Raw genomic sequence first — 15,891 nt, forward strand, 5'->3', positions numbered from 1 at the left:
AATGAGTTAATTCAGCTCATTGCTAGCCCCAAATCTTCATGTTCTTCAATATTTACACCAGGAAATGTCTTTAGGAGCAACTATGCCTTCTGCATGACATTTATATCTAATATGCGGGGCTGGTGAGATGGCTCAGTGGTCTAAAGCACCTACTTAGAACAAGCTTAGCAAAGCACAGGGACCGCGGTTCAATCCCGCAGCACCACATGCCAGCCAGCCCCGCCCCCGGTGGGCTGAGCTGGCCACACACACACACACACATACACACACAAATAATAAATAAATAAATATATCTAATATGCCCTTGTCCCCATTTTCCACTAGAGGAAATGAAGCTCAGAGCGAAGCTACTGGGCCCTATCAACCAGAGGCTTGGGTGCCACTACAGATTCAAGGCCAGGGATGTTCCGGAAGAACAGGCCCGCCCCTCCACCCTAAGCCTCCACACACACACACACACACACACACACACACACACACACACGCTCACATCTTGCAGTATTTCTCCATTGATCAGGGGAAGAGAAATTTCAAAAGCTGCGGTGGGGAGGAAGGCTGGGCCTTCTTTCTGACACCACCACGTTCCCATGGGAACACGCGGGTGGGGGGTGGGGCCAGGGTGTTGGTGTCTAAGACCTTCGTGGCCTAGGGGACTCTGATAGGCCAAACTTTCAGTATCCCCAGGACCTGTTTGGAAGGGGCAGCTGCAGTCTCTTAAGTCTTCACAGCCTGTGTTAGGGAGGGTGGGAAGGATGACACCTGACTAACCAGAAGGAAGCCCTAACTTGTTCCCCACAACACGCCCGCCATCACTCTACAGACTTCACCCTCCACATCCGCCTGGAAACGCGACGTGCTATCATTAATCCAGGAAGAGGAAAGTATTGGCCTGGATAGAGGTCCCACCAGAGTTTCACGACCCTAAAGCCACCGGCCAGGGTCTCCACGGTAACCAGATCCCCTCCCTCTGATCTTGAGAAGCAAGGTGGGGCGGAGCCACGCAAGGACCCTGAGAGACCCGGAACCTTAGTGCGAGCCGAGCGTGTTGCAGCCCGGAGGCTCCTGAGTGATGGCCAGACGGCGCGCCAACCCGGCGCCGGAAGTGAGCCCGACCGAGGCGCCGCCGAAAGCTGCCACGTCCCACGTCTGAGACCTGAAGTCGCCGCAGCTTCAGCTATGGTGAATGTTGGGGCTGGGATGCCGAGCGGGCTTCAAGCGCTTGGGGCTGGGGTCATTCAGTACCGCTCGATCGCGTCGAGTTTGGGGTGCTCTGCCCCTATCCTGCGACCTTTCAGAGCGGTTAGCCGGGGTGAGGCCAGTGCTGAGCCTCCGGGACTATGGCCGCCGCTGCCAGGCCCACTGTGTGTCCCTCTCCCGTCCTTGTCTCCTTCGGCGACACAACGCCAGGACTCCCTAGGAGTTGTATGTACCGAGCCCGGAGCAAGTTCGAAGCATGTCTGTGATCTCAGCCTCTGCTAGTGGAAAGCTGAGATCCGAGCGTTCTTCTCCATTCCGTTCCACCGCCTACCTCCCAGCATAAATGGTCCGGAGTTCCCAGAGATGACGGCGACTTTAGAAAGCTGACGGAAGAACAAGCTGAATGATTTTGATGCCGGGGTCCCGCTTTTTCCCATTTCGGTGTTAACTGCAGCATATGTTCGCTCCACACTGATGAAGTAAATGAGAACTAATGGATAAAGGCCTCAAGACTGGCTTGACACAGCCTAGTAAATGTATGCTCCTAAGAAATGGAGATGCCTCACCGCGAGTTTGAGAAGAACTGCGTGAACTTAGAAGTCAGAACCCAGGCTTACTTCTTACTCTTTAGGCAGCGAGGTGTTAAATTGCCTTCCACGTTGGGCCTTTAATTCAGCTGCTTAACAGACTTGGGAACACTATTCTCTATAATCAGCTAGTTTTAACTAATTTGTAACTCATGAGATCCTGAGGAGGTGTTTTGAGTGCTGTTGCTTGCTGTTTAGCTATGACCTAATAGGCTAGGGGGAGGGGGTAGCTCATCAGCACAGCGCCTGCCTGCCAAACCCAAGGCCTTGAGTTCGATTCTGGCACCAAAAACAAAAACTAACCTGATGAACTCAGAGACTTAGAGAAGCTATTGCTTCCAAGCCTTAGTTTGTCAGGTGGCTGTTATTAGCTTTGTCTTTGGCACCTCCCAGCATGCGAAGGCATTAATGTAACCTGGCCAAGTTGAGGAGACACTTCTTCCTTTCTTGCCTTTGCAGACCTTGGGGGCTCACTTATTACAAAGTCTAAAATTTGCTGAATGAGAACTCATGTGCACTCGTTATGTACCTGGGATCATGTTTCTGAAAAGTCAAGTGGATTTTATACTGCAGGGTTTGTGTGGGAAAATACGAGATGGGGGTAGAGAGAGGTTGTAAGAAATGTAATCTTAGTACTCTGGGAGTCTGAGGCAGGAGGAACCAGTCAGTTGAATGATTTGTTAAAGCTATTTAAAAACTTACAGAAGTACAGAATAGTATACACACACACACACACATACAGTAGAAGCCCTACTACTACATTTTTTTAAAAATCTGGAAGAATACTTAATCACAGAGAGAAATAGTTATCTCCAAGAGTAGGATTCTGGGGGAATTTTGGTTTTTCATACCATAAAGGTTATCATGAGTATATTTTTAGTATTGAAAAGGGAATAAAGATTAATGTAAATCTGAATAACTAAATAAAAAGGCTAGGTATGTAACTTGACAATAGAGCACTTGCCTAGCATGCATGAGGCCCCGGGTTCCATCCCCACTGAGCAAACTGAGAAAGAAGAGGTCAAGGATAAAGACAGCTGTTTTCAAGCCCTACAAATTACTCAACCCTGGATCCCACTAGGCAACCATCTAAAGCAGTGATGGCTAACCCTGTGGCATGCATACCACAGCCAGCTGTTTATTATCATTGACAGCTCTTAAAGGTTTGCCATCACTGATCTAGAGTCTATTGCAAGAGGTAGGCTGTGGAGTTTCAGGAGAAACTTGCATTAGGCTTAGGTAACCCCGTATATAATTCAGAAACTGCCTGGGATATAGAGGTCTGCCATCCAGAAAGGGCACATCATCTCTGGCTCCCTCCAGGTCCTACCTCACCTTTGTGAGTGGCCAGAGCTGCTTGCTTTTACTCACCGCCCCCATTTATATCATATGCTGTCAAACTTGTCTTTACTGCTGTTCCTCTGTCTGCTTGTAGTGTACAGGTAGGCCTTGAGCCTTGGTGCATTCCCCTTCAGCCATCTGGCTAATTCTTTCTTCTGGTCTAAGGCCCAGTTAGTATCCACCACCACACCTCTCAGCTCATGTAGTGCATGTAAACCATATTAAAGAATTGACCTTTAGAAGTAGTTAAGGGGGCCGGGGAGATGGCTCAATGGAATAAGCGCTTCCCTGGCAAGTGTGAGGGCCTGAGTTCAATCCCCAGTTCCACAAAAAAAAAAAAAAAAAAAAGTTAATAGATATAATGGGATAATTGTATTCTGTCATCTTACTGCAGTGTCTTTGGTTGTAGGTATCTGTAATTAACACTGTGGACACCTCCCATGAGGACATGATTGTAAGTATTCATTTACGTTCTTCAAGGCTTTGGACATGGGCATGTCTATGAGAGTTTGGGCTTCTCATTGATCATTTTCTTTCTGCTGATCGTTCTTGAATCTGGTATGGCAGTAGTTGCCGGTCAGACCATAACATCAAGGATGAGGTCATTCTCCCAGCAGTGTTTTATGAGTTGGCAACGCTATGACAGTCTGGTCATTCTGCCGACAGCAACCTAAAAATTGTTTTGTAACACTGTCACCTGCTGTGGCTGGCAGTGCAGAAGTTTGACGGTCTTCTTCCTACCTGTCTTCCTCCTCTTGTCATTTCTTGGCTCCATTGGAAGGTGTCAACTGTGAGACCATAGGTGATTAGCCCAATACAAAGAACAGCTGTGCTGAAAGCCCAAGGGAGAACCAGGTGGGACCCCCACAGCCAGACAAGGTCCTGAACCACAAATCGTTTTGTCAGGTGTTTCTTGAGGGCCAAATACAGGCTTGATGTAGGAAGTTGGGGCCCACAGGAGAAAGTCCGGAGGGTAAAGTCTCCACCAAGAAAAACAGACTGCTTGTGTGGAGCCCTGAAGGCAGGGCAGCCTTTGAGCAATGCCCAGGTCAGTTGGCCTGCAGCATTTCATGCTGGGGTTCCTACTGTTATGCCTTGTGCACCAGCAGTTGCTTTTAGGTTTTGAAGTTGCCTGGTATCAGAGTTGCCTGTGTGGCTTGGTTTCTGCCATGAACAGTTTATGTAAAATGACAAGGCTTCTTAGAGCTGATGCTGCACCATGAACAAAAAGGTTCATTCTGAGACTAGACAGTGTCTTCCCTTTGTGAACATCAATTTCGTCATGGAAAAAATAATATACCATCTATCCGCATGGGTTTGATTTAACAAACAGGTAAGGAAAAATGATAATTAGAAATATTTGCATGCTTTCTGGGTATGATGGGCTGGCCAGATAGCTCAGTGGACTAAAGCACCTGCTTAGGCAGAGCGCAATGGCCAGAGTTCGATCCCTGGCGTGCCGTGCCGGCTCCACCCCCGGGGTATGCTGAGATGGCGATTGAGATTGGGCATGGTAGTGCGTGCGCACCTGTAATCCCAGCTCTTGGGAGGCTGAAAACAGGAGAATCACTACAAGTCCACTCTACATAGTGAGGCCCTGTAGACCCTGCAGATCCTGTACCAAATACATTTTAAAAAAAAAATAGCAAAACTAAAAGTTTTCAAAGGTTGTCCAGCAGATAAACCACAGAGACAGGATTTAAATCTCTAGGATACTCAGCCCTATTTCTTCCCACAGTGTGATACAGTATGCAGAAGACCTTGGGAAGTCCCCTACTCTGCTTGCTTCCAAGAAAGCAAGGCCTGACACAGTTGGGGGGCTAACTTCTAAGGAAGAATCAAAACATTTTCCTTGGGAAGCACAATGGCCTGAGTTCAATCCCTGGTTCTGCCAAAGAAATTTCCTTAGGTGGGAGTAAGAAAGGAACATGGAGGCAGATACAATGAATGCTTCCTTTGAAAGGTAGTATTTGCCTCTGGTGAGCCCAGGAATGATAATCATTCCTGAAATTTCCATGATGAGCGAGCTAGGAAAGTGGCATCTTTTGTTGTAGGCAGAGCCAGCAAGCAGGAGGGGCAAAATTATAGGGTGGTAGGCCTAGTACATCTGTGGAACTGTCGCCAAGATGGACAGGCAACTCTGGACAGGTGCCAACCCATGCTTTGGAATTCAGTCAACATCAAGGCATTCAGGTCTTTAAAAAAGTTTTTTTTTTTTAATCTTTTATTTATTTATTTGATACATGGTCTCACTATGCAGCTCAGACTCGTAGTGATCCTCCTGTGTCAGCCCCCCCGGCACCAGGATTACAGGCATGCGCCCCCATGCCCAGTTTCAGTGGCTGGCACAGCATACAATACCAGGGAGCAAACCCGGGTCCTTGAGCTTGCCAGGTAGACACTTAGACCGTTGAGCTATCTCCCCAGCCCCGGCATTCAGCTCTTAAATGTGGAACCAGTAACACCTAAGGCATTGTTTCCCGTGGGTGGGAAGTCTGCCATACTGGGCACTTTACTAGCAAAAAGGTCTAATGAGAACCCAGGAACAAAGGCTTGGGGGTCAGGGGAGGAGGAAGGAACTCAAACATCTGAATGGAACTCTTGAGTTCGGGTTAGAGATACATCACAGATCACTCACTGATCAGGGCCTGCAGGCAGTCTGCAGCCTGTGCACAAGCATTAGGGGCTGAGCTAGACCTCAAGATACCTTCCTCAGTAGTCCTCAGAGCCTCAGGACAGTGGGAAAGGACAACTGCATCTCATCTCCTGCACCCCAGACAGTGGTGGGGAAGGACCTTCCTTGAAGGATATAAAGGGTCTGTCAAGCCAGCTAGGTATGGTGGACTTCATCAAGGTCCACCGTCCAGGAAGACACCATTCAGCAAAGACAGGAGACTTAAGCATGCCAGCTTCTTGTCTAGTAGTGATGGTTCTTCAAGATCATATTATTGCAAGTGGGTTCTGGTCCCAACTAGATTCTGGTGACTTGCCTTCACCCTCCACACTGCCCAGCCTGCAGGCTTCCTGAGCTGTCCTCCCTTTGCAGCATGATGCCCAGATGGATTACTATGGCACCCGCCTGGCCACCTGCTCCTCAGACAGGTCTGTCAAAATCTTTGATGTGCGCAACGGAGGGCAGATCCTCATTGCTGACCTCAGAGGGTGAGTATCAGCAAGCCCAAGGAAGGTCCCTGGGAACAGTGTGACTTTGCAGGCACTCCACAAGCATGAGCAGAAAGGATGAGAACCCAGAGTGACAGCAGGCTCCTGTGCAGGCATGCTAACCTGAGAGATGGTCCCAAGGTGACACAGGTGGCCCCAGGCAGGAACACTGACTCTGCTTCCCATATTCTCATTATGAGACTGCCAGCTCCTGACAGGGTATATAGCCCCCAGGCAGCCTTCACTGTGGGCAGTTACTGCTTCATTTAAAAATAGTAAACGGCACCATTCTGTGCATGCTCAGTCTGTGGCCCAAAGCATCAGTGCCCAGCACTTGGGAGCTGAAGCAGGTTTGCCTCAAGTTCAAAGCCATTCTGGGCTACATAGGGAGACCCTTGTCCCAGAGAAACAAGACCAAAATTGAACTTAAAGAGTGTTATAGTAAGAATGTGAGGATCATTTTGTAAATCCTGTTGTCCTACCTGCTTGTGCATGACAGATGTTCAGTAGCTATTTACAGATGTTTGCCCCACGCTTCCCCCTACTACTCCTAGCTCTTATTTAGCTGCCCCTCTGTTGTCTTCCCTCAGCTCACTGGCTCGCACACAGCAGTGGTTCTTACTCTGGCTGCCGTGAGTCTCCAAGGGTTTTGTACATAGAACTCAGGCTTTGGTGAACTAGGGCATGGGAAAAGCAGTCACTTTTATATTTTCAGTGACTATGATACTTAGCATTGCCTTTGATTTTGGAGGAAGGCCAAAAGCCACAATCAGGCTTGTACTTACTAGCATTTTGCCTCAGGTGTTTGCATTTTGCATTAGTCATTATAATTTAGAATATCATTTGTGCTTATCATACGACTTTGAAATAGAGATTATCAGATCTGCCACTGCAGTTTCTGCTTGATGCCTTGGCCCTAAAGCATGTGTATCACTAGCTTTTACATTTTTCAAGCATTTTGGTAACTGCATTTCAGGATAATAGGGTTTTCTTTGTAAGTCTAGTTCTGCCCTGCGGAACCTAGACAGTGAGAAGGTGCTCAGTATATGTTCAGCTGAATTAGAGGAAAGAGCAGCTGAGTGCCCATGTGGGGAAATGGGCCACAAGGTCACGGTGCCCACGGAAGCCTCAGTGTGTGCTCAGACGGTACCTGTCAGTAGGTGAGCAGGTAGAGGGCAGAGAAGGGAAAGACGTGCTTTGAAGAGAGGAAAGAGCCGAAGGAGACAGACACTGCCTACTGAAGAAGTTGCCTTCTGGCAGGGTGGTGTGTGACCCCGCCTACAGTTGCTGCAGCTGAGTGTGAACAGCTGCAGTGAGCGACTGCTGAGAAGAGCAGGAAAGGCAGTGCTGGCTGTATTCTGGGCAGGCGAGGTTCCATCTGGTGGCACAGAGGTTCTAACTCTTAGAAAAGCTCTGACCCCTGTTACTGAGCCTCTTGTGGCCTTGGTCCAATAGGTGGCCCTTCACAGTGACATCTGTAACCCTCCCTTTTCAAATTCTTAGGCAGATATTACTTCCCCCTATTAGGGAAGCCATTCAGTCCTGTCCAGAACTGCCTGGTAGAGGACTGTGGGTTCCTGTGGCCCCTGAATGGCCTCTGTCCCCTCCCCTTGCAGTCATGAAGGTCCTGTGTGGCAGGTGGCCTGGGCCCACCCCATGTATGGCAATATCCTGGCATCTTGCTCCTATGACCGGAAAGTCATCATCTGGAAGGAGGAGAATGGCACCTGGGAGAAGACCCATGAGCACTCAGGACATGATTCCTCAGGTACACGGTGCTGTGGGGCGGACCGCATCTTGACCTCCCCCTAGCTCCCGTCCTTCTGTCCCGGAGCTGGGGTTGGTCTTCCTGCCAGGTGCGGCCTGAGAACCAAAGAGCCCCACAACACAGCAGGGTTTTTAGGTTTATTCATTTTAAGTACCAGCCTTTATTCTCAGGGTGTTACCCTTCCTCCTTGTTTTGCTAAGGTAGAGTTTATGAAATGACACTTGTGTGCCGTAGGGGTTTTTCCTAATGTCTCTAGTTGAAAAAAATTACAGCTGCCCCTGGTGGTCCCTGCAGTTCTCTTAGGAACTCAGTAGTGCAGTCTGCCTGTAGTTGTGCCCGCTGCTCACTGTGCCTCCTGCATCCTGCAGTGAACTCTGTGTGCTGGGCACCCCATGACTATGGCCTGATCCTGGCCTGCGGGAGTTCAGATGGGGCCATCTCCCTGCTGACCTACACGGGCGAAGGCCAGTGGGACGTGAAGAAGATCAACAATGCTCACACTGTAAGTCCAGCTCTGCTTCCCTGCAGAGGGCAGCCCTGTCGCTTGTACAAGTCTCCTGGGGAAGAGGGGGACCTGCGGGGCAGTGGGCCAAGAAGGGTGGCAGAGAAGATGTGCTGAGCCTCTGCTTTAGAGCCAGCAGCTGTCCTGGCCTCCTTCAACCCAGAGCAAGGAGGGCCACTGTCGTGGAAGATGAAATGCTCTGCACAGTCACTGGGACTCCTGGAGCTGAGCAGCACTCTAGGAGGCATCATAGAGATTTAGTTCTCTGTGCTCCTGTTCGTTGGACCTGAACGTTGAAACAGTCCAGAAAACCTTGTGAACATTGAGGAAAACTCACATTTCTTGAGTCTACTGTGAGTCTTATAATTCTGACAAACATTTGTGAATGAAAGAAGCAAATTACTGATGCTCGAGGCTCACCCTGTCACAGTGTGTGTCCGTGCTCCTTACGGCTGGGCAGTATGACCCTAGGAGTACATCATGTGCTTCGTATCCATTCATCAGTCAGGTCGCAGATCTTAGCAGTTGTGAGGAACTCGCTGTGAGCTTGAGGCACGGTGACTGTGGCTACTAAACAATTTTTCAGGGTAACCGCACATTTTAACACTCCCAGTTGCATTTGAGGTTCTGATTTCTCTGCATCCTGCCAACCCTGTCTTTTTATCATAGCTATTCTTGAGGAGTAGTAACTTGTTGTGTTTTTTTATTTTGCTAATCAGAAATGATGCTGGGCAGGCCAGCCAAATAGCTCAGTGGATTAAAGCACCTGCAAGCAGGTGCAGACGCTGGCCCTGCCCCCACCCCTACCCCCCGGGGCACACTGAGATGGCAGTTGAGACTGGGCATGGTGGCGCACGGCTGTAATCCCAGCTCTTGGGAGGCTGTAAATAGGTGAATCAGTATGAGTCCAATCTAGTAGTAAGACCCTGAACACCCTGTAGACCCTTCCCTAAGATACAAAAAAAAAAAAAAAAATACTGGGCATCTTTTCACATGCTTTTGGCCATTTGTATATCTTTAGAAAAATGAGAGAGTCTGTCCTCAACTAGGTGAGTGCAGGGGGCCGTGATGAACCTGAAGAAGCATGACGTGCAGCTTGCTTCTAGGACTCCTTGTGAGGACAGACTACTGTAGTGAAATTGAAGTGGAGCCTGCTAGGGGCGTGGGTGGGACAGGTTAGACCAGCCAGGGAGCGGCAGAGGAGGGCAGCTGAGCACAGACTGCCATCGTACAAAACGAGAGTTCTGAGTCCAGAAAGGCTTCCCTGATTAGGAAAACTACTCAAGCATAATCTCACGTAAAACAAAAAATAGGTCAGGGTTGTAATCAGTGGTAGAGCAGTTGCCTAATATGCTCACGGGCCTGGGTTCCATCTGTAGCATTGCAAGAGAAGCAAAATAAAAGAAATCAGTTGCATGTATAAAATACACAAGGGAAGGTGCCAACCAAGTGCCTGTCAGCAGGGAGACAGATAAAGAGATAATGGTGGGGGCTGGTGAGATGGCCCAGTGGTCTAAAGCACCTACTTGGAACAAGCTTAGCAAAGCACAGGGACCACGGTTCAATCCCCCAGCACTACATGCCAGCCAGCCCCGCCCCCTGGTGGGCTGAGCTGGCCACACACACACACACACACACACACACATAAAATTAAAAAAAAAAAAAGAGAGATAATGGTGGGCCCATACTTGAGAGCTGCTGCACAGCAATAAGAGAAATAGTTGTTGATCTACACAAGATCCTTGTTTTTTTAAATAATTATGCTGAGTGAACAAAGACCAAAACAACAAAAATACTATGGATTCTATCTAAAATTCTAGAAAATGCAAATTAATCTATAGTGAGCAAATCTGTGGTTGTCCACTTTGGAGGCTACAGGATTGAAAGACTGAGTTCACTGGAAAAAGAGGAAACCTTTGGGGTGCTGCCTGTGTTCAGCATCTTGGTTGTGGTGCTGGTTTTACAAGGCATATCTGTGTCAGAATTCATCAAACCTTGCACTTTTATGTGCAGTCGATTGTCTAAAGTACCTACCTGGCAAGCACAGGGTTCTGAGTTCAATCCCTGGTACCACCAAAAAAAAAGTCAATTGTGGAGCCCAACGTGTTGGCGCACACCTATAAGCTCAGCACTCGGGTGACTAAAGCAGGAGCATCACTGTGAGTTGGAGGCTAGCTGGGCTACATAGTGAGTTCAGGGTCAGCCTGAACTGCATAGTGAGACCTTGTCTCAGAAAAGACCACAGGTGGCACACGCCTGTAATCTCAGCACTTGGGAGGCTGAAAACAGGAGAATCACTATGAGTCGGATCTGTGTGGTGATACCCTGTAGACCTTGTATTAAATACATTTAAAAAAAGTAATAAAAAGAACCACAGGGCTGGCAAGATAGCTCAGCAGTCTAAAGTGCCTGCTTAGGCAAGTTTAGGCTGGTGCAGGGGACAGAGGTTCAATGCCCAGCACGACATGCTGCTCCAGCCCTGCTCTGAACAAGCCAAAAATAAAGACCACAAAACAAAAAAAGTTGACTGTGCTGGAACGGTTAATCTGGGTTGTCATCTGACTGGATTAGGATACTCCTGAGAGGCGGCTGGGTGGTGTGAGCACTGACCTCCTGAGTTCAGCGCTGAACAGCTGGTTGGGAGGGGCGGCCTGGCCAGAGGAAGGGGTGCAACTTGGGGTCTGCATCTGGCCCCTGGCTCCTGCCTTTCTGCGCACTGGCCCTGTGCTTTGCTGCCTGGCCACCGTGTCTGTCAGCAGCCTTGCCCTGCCAAACCCTTCTACTCCGGTACTCTTGCCTAGAGCCAGCAGGCCCCTCACAGTGTTGTGAGTGTCATGTATTTTGTCACAGTGACAAAAAGCTGATAAACACAAAGCCAGTTTTAAAATGTACTTTGGTGCATAAAGGACACAAACTGCTATCAGTATGCAAGAACTCAGGGATGTTGTGTGGTACCTGCGGTATGTACTAGAAAAGCTTCAGACAACAAAAATGATACGCCAGTGCCTTGCGAGCATCAGTACAAATGCAGTGACTCACAAAGGGTCGAGACCAAGAGATGTGAGGCTGCATGTGAGCCTTCTCAGGACCACAGAGGAGCCTAGGAGCTGCGTGCACAGCAGAGCACAGCGCAGGCCTCCCCCAGGAAAGCTGCATACTGAGAAATGGCAGGGTGCCTCCCCTCCCCCCTTTCTTTTTTGTACTTGTGATTGAACCCAGAGCCTTTGCGCCCAGCTGTATCCCCAGTTATTTCTTACTTCCAGATAGTGGCCCACTGAGTTGCCCAGACTGGGTGTGAACTTGGGTCATTCTCCTGCCTCGGCCTGTCAGAGTGCTGGGATTACAGGCGTGCACACACTGTAGTGTCAAGGAATGCATGTTTGAGGGACAAAGCCAGGCAGGGAGGGAGGGAACAGATGAGAAGTCTGGGTAGTAGGAGACCAAGTGCTGTGTTAGGATGGGACACATGAGATCTCAGACAGGGGCATCATTTGACTGGTGGTGGCTACAGGAGTGTTTGGAGTGATTCCTTAAGCTGTCTATTTTCTGTGGGGCTTTTTGGTTGTTCTTTTTTTTTGTGGGGGGGGTGTTGTTTGTTTTGTCTTTTTGAAATAGGGACTCATGTTACACTTCAGGGTGGCCTTGAGCTCACTTGCTAGTCCAGGCTGCTCTTGAATTTGCAACAATCCTTCTGCCTCAGCCTCCTAAGTGCAGGGATTACAGGTAGGCACCACAATGCCCAGCCTCCTTTTCTGTGGCTTTCTAAAGACTTTTTTTAAAACTTCTCTTTCAGTAGGCATGCGTGTGTCTTCCTTTCATGTATTTGAAAAAGTAACGTATATGTTCCTCGTTGCTGCTCTCAACACGTACCTTGCAGAGCTGGGCCCTGTGAGGCAGAGCTGTGAGTGGCTAGAGAGGAATGACCCATAACCCTGGGCCTGCAGAGCACAGTGTCCTGCTGTAGAGAAAGGGCCATGTCACCACGTGTTCCCTCTTTGCAGATCGGCTGCAACGCAGTCAGCTGGGCTCCTGCTGTTGTACCTGGAAGCCTCATAGACCAGCCGTCTGGGCAGAAACCCAGCTACATCAAGAAGTTTGCTTCTGGTGGCTGTGACAACCTCATCAAACTCTGGAAGTAAGTGAGCTGTGCAGACTCCTCAGGGAAGCCTTATGCCCTCTGTCTGCCACAGCTGGAAAAAGCAAGGTCATTGTCCTCCTCCTGGCCAGTAAAGTGCTGTTGATAATCTACCAGGTCACCTTTAAAGCTGCAGAAGCCTGCCCTTTTGTGCTCACCTGACTCCCAGCTGCTGGAGCTGGGGATGGAGAGAGCCCTTTCCTGAGGGTCTGCACACTGGGGGAACTACATGAAGTAGGCCTAGCCTGTGCATGGGAGGGGGCAGCATGGGCCTCTGGTTCTCCCTCCAATCTCCTCAGGGAGGACGAGGACGGCCAGTGGAAGGAGGACCAGAAGCTGGAGGCACACAGTGACTGGGTTCGAGACGTGGCCTGGGCCCCCTCCATTGGCCTGCCCACCAGCACCATCGCCAGCTGCTCCCAGGTCAGCACAGCCCCAAGCATGTACACCCTGTTGTTGACAAGTCCCTTCAGCCTTCCAGAGGCTTGGTGAGACAGCCCTGGGAGGGAGACAGGACTAGCACAGCAGCAGAAGGGTCACCAGGGCAGTCCAAAGCCACAGTGGCTTCTCCACCCTTGGTGTGGTGGGGGTGGACCCATCTACCCAGCCAGCCTTCCCAGATGACTGTGCCACTGAGCTTCAGGTCAGGCAGCCGCCCCCAAGTGGCACCACCACCTTCTCTACCATTACAGTCTTTTTATTTGGCTCTAAATTTTTGTTATTTTTCTCTTTGTGCTTGACCCTTCTTGTTTCCTGAGGTTGGCTTTTTTTTCCTGGGGCAGGACTGGCATGGCACATGGTGTCAGGAATCGAACCATGGTCCCTGCACTTTCCTAGGCTTGCCTAAGTAGGCACTTTAGACCACTGAGCTATCTTACAGGCCCCAAGGTTTGGTTTTAGAAAGCTGTACTAGTTAGATAGTAACACAAACTAGAGAAATAACCCCACAGGCAGGAGCAGAATCCCAAGAAAATGAAGTTAGCAATGCCAAGTCCCTAGCTGAGGCACCAGCAGCTGTGACAGGGGCTGATGGGCCTCACATCATAGTGCTGCGAGCTGCTGGTGCCCGGGCCCGGACTCCCCCACCCTGCCCGCGGAGGCTGCCGCAGGGCTCCTCCCCACCCGACTCTAGCCTGTCTTCTAGGATGGCCGAGTGTTCATCTGGACCTGTGAAGATCTCTCGGGCAACACATGGTCGCCTAAGTTGTTGCACAAGTTCAACGACGTTGTGTGGCACGTGAGCTGGTCCATCACCACCAACATCCTCGCTGTCTCAGGTGGTGACAACAAGGTACAGCCCACCTCCAGTGCCCCATGCAGGGTGGCGAGCCTGGGGTACAGGAGCCTCAGCAGGCGTGCAGAGCCCTTTCTGTCGCCACACAGCTGCTTGCGTGCCTCAGCAGCTGAGCGCCAGAAAGCAGTTTTGCTTTTTCTAAGCTCAGACCTCAGTATTCAGGCTTAATTTTTTTTTTCTCTTTTTTCTTTTTTTTTTTTTTTTTGGTGGAACCGGGGATTGAACTTCAGCCCTTGCGCTTGCCAGGGAAGCTCTTATTCTTCTGAGCCATCTCCCTGGCTCCCAGGCTTAATTTCATAGTGGGCACTTTTCGAGAAGTAAGTGGTATTGGGTTGCAGTTTGGGTGCGCTCTCTAAAAGGGCCAGCTTCTCTGGCCTCGGGAGCTGGCCTGGTGCTCTTCCCTGCTCTCCAGGCCTGTAGTCAGGAAAGTCCTGCTCAGAACGGTTCCGAGCGTCTCTCCGTCACCATGGAATCACAGCACTCGGGCACACAGGGAGGAGCTGGGGGTGCGACCCGGTGCGGGTCTGGCAGCCATCACCCCAGCCTCTGGGCTACCTCTTCTCCATGGGGCTGTTTAATTAGTTCTGCACAAAGAAGCAAATATGTTAAGAAAACCTTTAAAGGGCAACCACTGAGGATTTTGTCCAAAACACACTTAAGAGGCACATTTATGGACATCAGTTCTGCAGGGAGTAGTGGCACACACCTATAGCTCCAGCACTCAGGAGGCTGAGGCAGGAGGATCACTGCAAGTCTGAGACCAGCATAGTAAGACCAGATCTCCCAAAAAATCAGTCTTCTGCTCTGAGATTTCTCATGCCCTGTTATGTGCTATGAGGGGCACAGAAGGCGTGAGATACAAGCACAGCATACAGTGACAGAAGAGGGCAGGGGTAGTGTGGACTGGCAGCCCCAGGCACCCAGGGCGCTCCAGGATGCTTGTGTGCCCAAGGGTCTGTCCCAGGCCAGTGCGAGGACAGGTCATGGCTGGCTGCTGCTGCTTCTCCATAGACAGATTGTTTTCCTTCTTTCCTTTTTTTAAATGTGTTTGCTTGTTACAGGGTCTCACTACGCACCTCAGACTCAAGTGATCCTCCTGCTGTCAGCCTCCCCAGTGTTGGGATTGCAGGCATGCGCTGTTGGGATTACAGGGGTCCCTGCGCTTGCCTAAGAAGGTGCTTTAGTCTACTGAGCTATCTCACTGGCCCTTCTTTCCTTTTTTGTTTTGTTTGCAGTAGTGAGGATTTGGGGCTTTTCTGGGTTTAGGGAGGGTTTTGCCTTTTTAAGACAGGGTGTCTCTTCAGGCTGACCTTGGATGCACTTTGTAACCCAGGCTGGCTTCAAACTCCTCCTGCCTTAGCCTCCTCCCAAGTGCTGGGATTACAGACCCGTATCATCATGCCCAGCAAGTAGAATGTTGGGGTTTTGGGGTCTTTTTCACTGGGAATCAAACTCAGAGCATTGTGCTTGCCAGGCAGGCTGTGCCGCTGAGCTGTATCCTCAGTCCTTATTTTCTGGTAAGAGTCTCATTAGGTCTCTTAGTTGCCCAGACTGGGCTGACTTGCAGTCCTTCTGCCTCAGCCTTCCGGAGTGTAGGATTACAGGTGTGTGCCACCACACCCATGTGCCTGTTTTTAAATTGTGAAAATGTGCATAAGATTTACGACTCACACAGCAGTTCTGTTGTTGAGCAGCTAATACATAGAAAGCCATTTGTGAAGTAAACCGCACCTGTGAAGTAGCTCTCTGTCCCCCGAGCCACAATCTACTTTCTGTCTCAGCAACTCTGAACAGGGCCCTCATAGGCACAGTCACCGCCAAGAGTGCGTCCTTCAGTGACAGCTCATTTCACAAAGGGCATTGTCCCCAAGCTCTGACTCTGTCGGTGTCCCCTTCCCTTTTCCT

General features: G+C 49.9%; 1 protein-coding gene across 1 annotated transcript in view; it reads left to right on the forward strand.

The window, feature by feature from the left end:
* Positions 1–5,961: 5,961 nt before the first annotated feature.
* Positions 5,962–15,891, forward strand: part of Sec13 (SEC13 homolog, nuclear pore and COPII coat complex component) — a 22,622-nt gene continuing 12,692 nt past the window's right edge. Inside the window, exons 1-7 of the mRNA XM_023704507.1 lie at positions 5,962–5,979; positions 6,172–6,287; positions 7,904–8,055; positions 8,424–8,557; positions 12,559–12,692; positions 12,992–13,115; positions 13,837–14,027. Coding sequence (XP_023560275.1) covers positions 5,962–5,979; positions 6,172–6,287; positions 7,904–8,055; positions 8,424–8,557; positions 12,559–12,692; positions 12,992–13,115; positions 13,837–14,027 — 869 coding nt within the window. The remainder of the gene's footprint in view (positions 5,980–6,171; positions 6,288–7,903; positions 8,056–8,423; positions 8,558–12,558; positions 12,693–12,991; positions 13,116–13,836; positions 14,028–15,891) is intronic.

The sequence above is a fragment of the Octodon degus genome, unplaced genomic scaffold (genome assembly GCF_000260255.1).
Source record: "Octodon degus isolate 3935 unplaced genomic scaffold, OctDeg1.0 scaffold00008, whole genome shotgun sequence".
NCBI classification, from domain to species: domain Eukaryota; kingdom Metazoa; phylum Chordata; class Mammalia; order Rodentia; family Octodontidae; genus Octodon; species Octodon degus.